The 4,440-nt window shown below is 41.4% G+C and overlaps 1 protein-coding gene across 1 annotated transcript; it reads right to left on the bottom strand.

Annotated features, from left to right (window-relative positions):
• Positions 1 to 940: 940 nt before the first annotated feature.
• Positions 941 to 3,613, bottom strand: LOC148849829 (lysine histidine transporter-like 8). The gene is made up of 5 exons (XM_088947089.1): positions 3,059 to 3,613; positions 2,711 to 2,844; positions 2,120 to 2,547; positions 1,772 to 1,903; positions 941 to 1,609 (listed from the first exon to the last, which is right to left on the bottom strand). The coding sequence occupies exons 1-5, from the start codon at positions 3,451 to 3,453 to the stop codon at positions 1,121 to 1,123; spliced, it is 1,578 nt and encodes a 525-aa protein (XP_088803215.1). The 5' UTR covers positions 3,454 to 3,613; the 3' UTR covers positions 941 to 1,120.
• Between the last annotated feature and the right edge of the window lie 827 nt (positions 3,614 to 4,440).

Below are 4,440 nucleotides of genomic sequence, written 5' to 3'. Positions count from 1 at the left end.
CTAACAGTGTAAGATCTCATCCATGATTAACCATTCTGCTCACGGAAGAGTGCAAATACAAATATATTAAATATGCAAAACCTTGTATTTGCACTGTACATGGTCATATTAACATTTTGATCCGGGCATGGGATTTGTATCAAAACTAACTGTTTACTTAATAGGAATTACTGCCTGGCTGATTATAAATATGTCGAAGTTTTATTGGGCCTTGAAGATTAATCTTGAAATTTGAAGTTTTTACTAAATCCTGTAACCTTATCAGTTTAATAATCTTCAAATTTGATACCGCTACCTTCTTGCGACTCCAATCTCCACAACCATTCCCTCCTTTTGAAAATGTGCATTGAATTGAATATTTAATAATAAGATATTGGATTAGTTGGACTCTTTGTGGTCTAAGACTCTTAATTGATACCGACTTTGGTTGTTGATTAAGCCAAGTGGGTATGGGAATTTTGTGGTCTTAGAGTCTTAATTGTGGAACATTGTTTGAGAAATCCATCTTTAGTCTTTGGTCCTCGTTCAAACTTTGGCTAGTCATCAATCATCTGTTCTAGGAAAGAGATGTATATGAATTAGATTAAACCATAAAGTTCAGTTTGTTTGCTGATGTAAATACATGAAAGTGCAACTGTGCAAATAGGCGGAGCATATATATATATATATATATATATATATATATATATGTGTCTTTATTTGTTAGTTATAACTAACAGATATAATACCCACCTTATATATATGAAACAAATTAATGGAGATAGGAGGGCTTTTTGTTTAGAAGTGATCGAGCTAAGTGGAAAAATGATGTGTGACCCCCAATTTAAATGAGAGATGGAGAATCGATGTAAGAGGAAGGTGATGCGGATTTTGTACCAGCAGTTATTTTGGATACCAGTGAATATAATCATGAGGGGAAGAAGTACAAAATTTGTATCAAGTAAGAATGCAAATCATATATAGTTACAACGATGCACAACTAAGGAGCAACCAGAGAGAAGATATCCAATTGAACTAATTCATAAATCATGCATATTCACTGTTTCTAATAAATTTCCCTTTTCGTTGAGGCTTCAGCTGTCGGAATTAACAGCACGGTTTGGAGACATATGGTTATTATCTATTGAGGATTGAAGAAGCTGACTTTAACACCGGTGTGAATCACACTCCACAGTCCAGCAGCAACCAAAATGGCACTGAGAGCCATGCCCAAGAAGCCGAGACCCCAATTGAGACACCACATTTGACTAAATCTCTTGGGTTTCTTAATCATCACCCACATGAAACAAGGGTAAGCCAAGGTGACGGGTAAAGCCAGCCCTCCGATGAGACCTGCCAAGCTGCCCAAGAAGGGGATTGCCACCGCTATGAAGAAGCATCCGAATCCGAACATGGCCCGAGAAATTGCACGTAGCCACCATGGCATTGCTTTCTTCTTCCTACTTGTGTATTGAGACTCTATATGGTCGAACATTGGCATTCCATAGATTTGGAACGAGCTCACTGCGTTGATTACAACGAATAAACTTGTCAAGCCAAGCACCGCCCTTGAGGCATCACGTCCGTGGAATGCATACAAAGCTGTTAGCATCCCGCCGTTTGCCGGTATCTGCGCATTAATATATATATAAATTCCTTAGTAATCAATTTGTAAGTTTTGTTTTTGATTTTGTTCTTCACCCACTAAAATTAAACTAAAAATTATCAAGTTCGTTCGTTAATAGTGATGATAATCTGAATCAATTAATTCATCTAATGAGCAAATGGTTACCATGTGGCCGTAAGCCCAGTAGCCTCCTATTGCAAGTGGGAACAAGCACATTGCAATGAGTACGTATGCAGCCTTCACTCCTCTCCACATGGGTACTCGCGATGGATGCTTCTCGCTGGATGGCATTGTGGCCTGCAACCAAAAGCATTTCACCCTCGTTAGAATTTTGAATGAATACTTCAATATTTTTGTTTTGCTTTTCGTCGGCAAGTTCATGATTTCGATTTTAAGGCCAGTCAATTTGTCAAACAGTCAAAGTCATGCCTCAATATTTGACAATCGACATCTCATGAGGGAAAGCCAGCCGGAAAGGAATTGATTAATGACATCTTCAATCCTCTTAATTACCTGTATCTCAAGTATGAGATTGTGGCCTCTGAAAGCAAAAGCAATAATCCCAAGTGCATTAAATATCCCGAAAATCCTGGCAATATCAGATTTGGCCTTCACGGGATCATAGGAAACGCCTGGCATTCTGCCCTCGGCAACGGATACTACCCATATCAACGTACAATAGCCGACGGCGGTGATGGCACCGATTAGCGAAACGCCGGCAATGGAGTTTAAGTTGGGCAGTTGAGACAGAAGGACGGCAGCACAGGTAAAGATCAGATACCATTCTACGGTTGTTAGTGGCTTGGCATGGCATGTGGTTCCACATACGATCTGGAAGAAGAGCTTCATGGTGGAACCTCCGATGATGATCAAGGCGGTACACGTACCCCCTGACAGATACATGATCGGAAATACTGCTAGCATTTTCCCTAGTCTTTCACCTGAGACGTAGTAGTATACGTACATGTCGGATTAAGATTTCATCCATCCATCATTAGATAAAAACATTAATTTAATTAATGGAATTTGCTCCCACTCAAGTACGTACTACGTACTCAACATAAGTGAACAGAGGGTGAGAGAAATGGGCGTTGGTTCTCTTACCAAAAGCTGCATTGACCAATTGGAGGTATCTGTTGTAGCGGGTTCCAGATTCTGATTCATGGAGTTGGACCAGGATCCAGAGGGTGTAAAGTTGCCAGATGAATGCCAACGTCAAAGTTATAACTCCCCAGCTCCTGCAGCCATCAATCAAAATCAAGTGAACTAATTATATTGTTAATGTTAGTTAGTTAGTGATGATCGTACTGAGATTCGAGAATCCATGCTCTGTTGATGGTGATCATGAGCTCTCAAATCTCATATCAATTGCATGTATTCCGGCGGGTGTCTCCCCGGATTGGACATCTAATGAATGGAGTGAAGGTATAGGGAGGGTGTTACCGCACTTACCAGCCAAGGACAGTGAAGGCAACGGGGAGAACAAGGGCCTGAATTCCAATTCCGGAAGTGAGAGCGTGGAAGGCAGCATAAAAGGCGTTTCCATTTCTTGATTCAGTGATGGGAAGCCAGGCGTCTTGAGGGTCGAGCTTGGTGAGGTGAAGGGCCTTTCTTATGGGGCTACCCAGAGGCGTGATGAAGCGAGGAGTTAGAGAGAGTCTGGGGGTCTTGGTTTTGTGCGCCTCTGTTGTTGTTTCAACACCAACAGATGAGAGGAGAGGCGATCTTGACAAGGATGGAGAGTGGTACTGTGAGGGAGGAGCCGAGATGGGCGGAGTTGGCCCTGCACCAGCCCCCCTCCTCGGTGTTATGGGAACAGATCTTACTTCCATCACCTCATCACCCATCTCTTAATTGCTCAACTTGTAGCAATAGCTAGCGCTAGCTATTAGCTATTAATTCCCCTCCTAGCTAGCTAAATTAGCTATCTTGTTCTCTTCTCTCCTAGCTCTCTCTCCCTCCCTCTCTCTCTCTCTCTCTCTCTCTCTCTCTCTCTCTCTCTCTCTCTCTCTCTCCTGGATCGATATGTTGCAGTACTTGATGATATATATAAGTAAGACTGTTACATTCAATGATTCGTTATAAGGTGAAGTAGAGGGACAACAGTAGGTGTGTTAACGTGGAAATGCTGACCAGCTGGTTAATTTACTATTATCAAGGAAGAAAATGTTGAGGGCCGCCAGGGGTTACTGAATTAATTTGATTAAGGAGGGCAGAGGAAGGATGACAACAGTCGTGTCATCTCACCAAACCAGTTGACCGCCATCTCATTTTGAAAGAAAACGTTTGGATATCAAAATTAAGATGCCATTGACATGCCATATATACGCATGGAATCAACCACCCAACCAACCTCTCTAGTCCCTACAAAGTACACAACAAAGTTGGTTGATTAAAAGGATAAGATGGAATTAATTATTATTATTATTTTTTAATTTTGTGGTCGGACTTGATTAAATTAATTTGCGGTCTAGATCGACCAACACCAACACTGCAATAGAGCATTATTAAGACACGATGAAATACAGACTGGCAATGGGCAAGTGATATCGACATTGATTGAAATAATTATAATTCAAAGTTCAAACAGCCTGATATTGACCGTTGAAGTATATTGGACGGTAACATTTTGCCTCCCTTCGTCTGAGGGTCTACCCCCATAGTACGTTAATTTGTGTCTGTGATGACATGGCTCTAATGGAAGCCATTGCCATTGCTACAGTCTCACAGTCTCACAGTCACAGTAACCGGGGCTTACAACAGCAAGCAGCAGCAGCACCCCACCAACCAACAAAAACAAACTCATCCGTTATAATCGTGTTAATTTGGTAATG

This window comes from Nelumbo lutea, chromosome 5 (genome assembly GCF_056320005.1).
Source record: "Nelumbo lutea isolate HS-2025 chromosome 5, American lotus-T2T, whole genome shotgun sequence".
Lineage (NCBI taxonomy): Eukaryota > Viridiplantae > Streptophyta > Magnoliopsida > Proteales > Nelumbonaceae > Nelumbo > Nelumbo lutea.
Note: the sequence above shows the minus strand (reverse complement) of the source record. Positions and strands in the feature narration are given on the sequence as shown.

Excerpts from the sequence above, each read along its gene's own strand:
- LOC148849829 (XM_088947089.1), bottom strand. The coding sequence starts at position 3,453 with ATGGGTGATGAGGTGATGGAAGTAAGATCTGTTCCCATAACACCGAGG. Across the intron at positions 2,845-3,058 it reads GCCTTCACTGTCCTTGGCTG|GAGCTGGGGAGTTATAACTT; the intron begins GTAAGTGCGGTA and ends TGATGGCTGCAG. Across the intron at positions 1,904-2,119 it reads ATCTCATACTTGAGATACAG|GCCACAATGCCATCCAGCGA; the intron begins GTAATTAAGAGG and ends TTTTGGTTGCAG.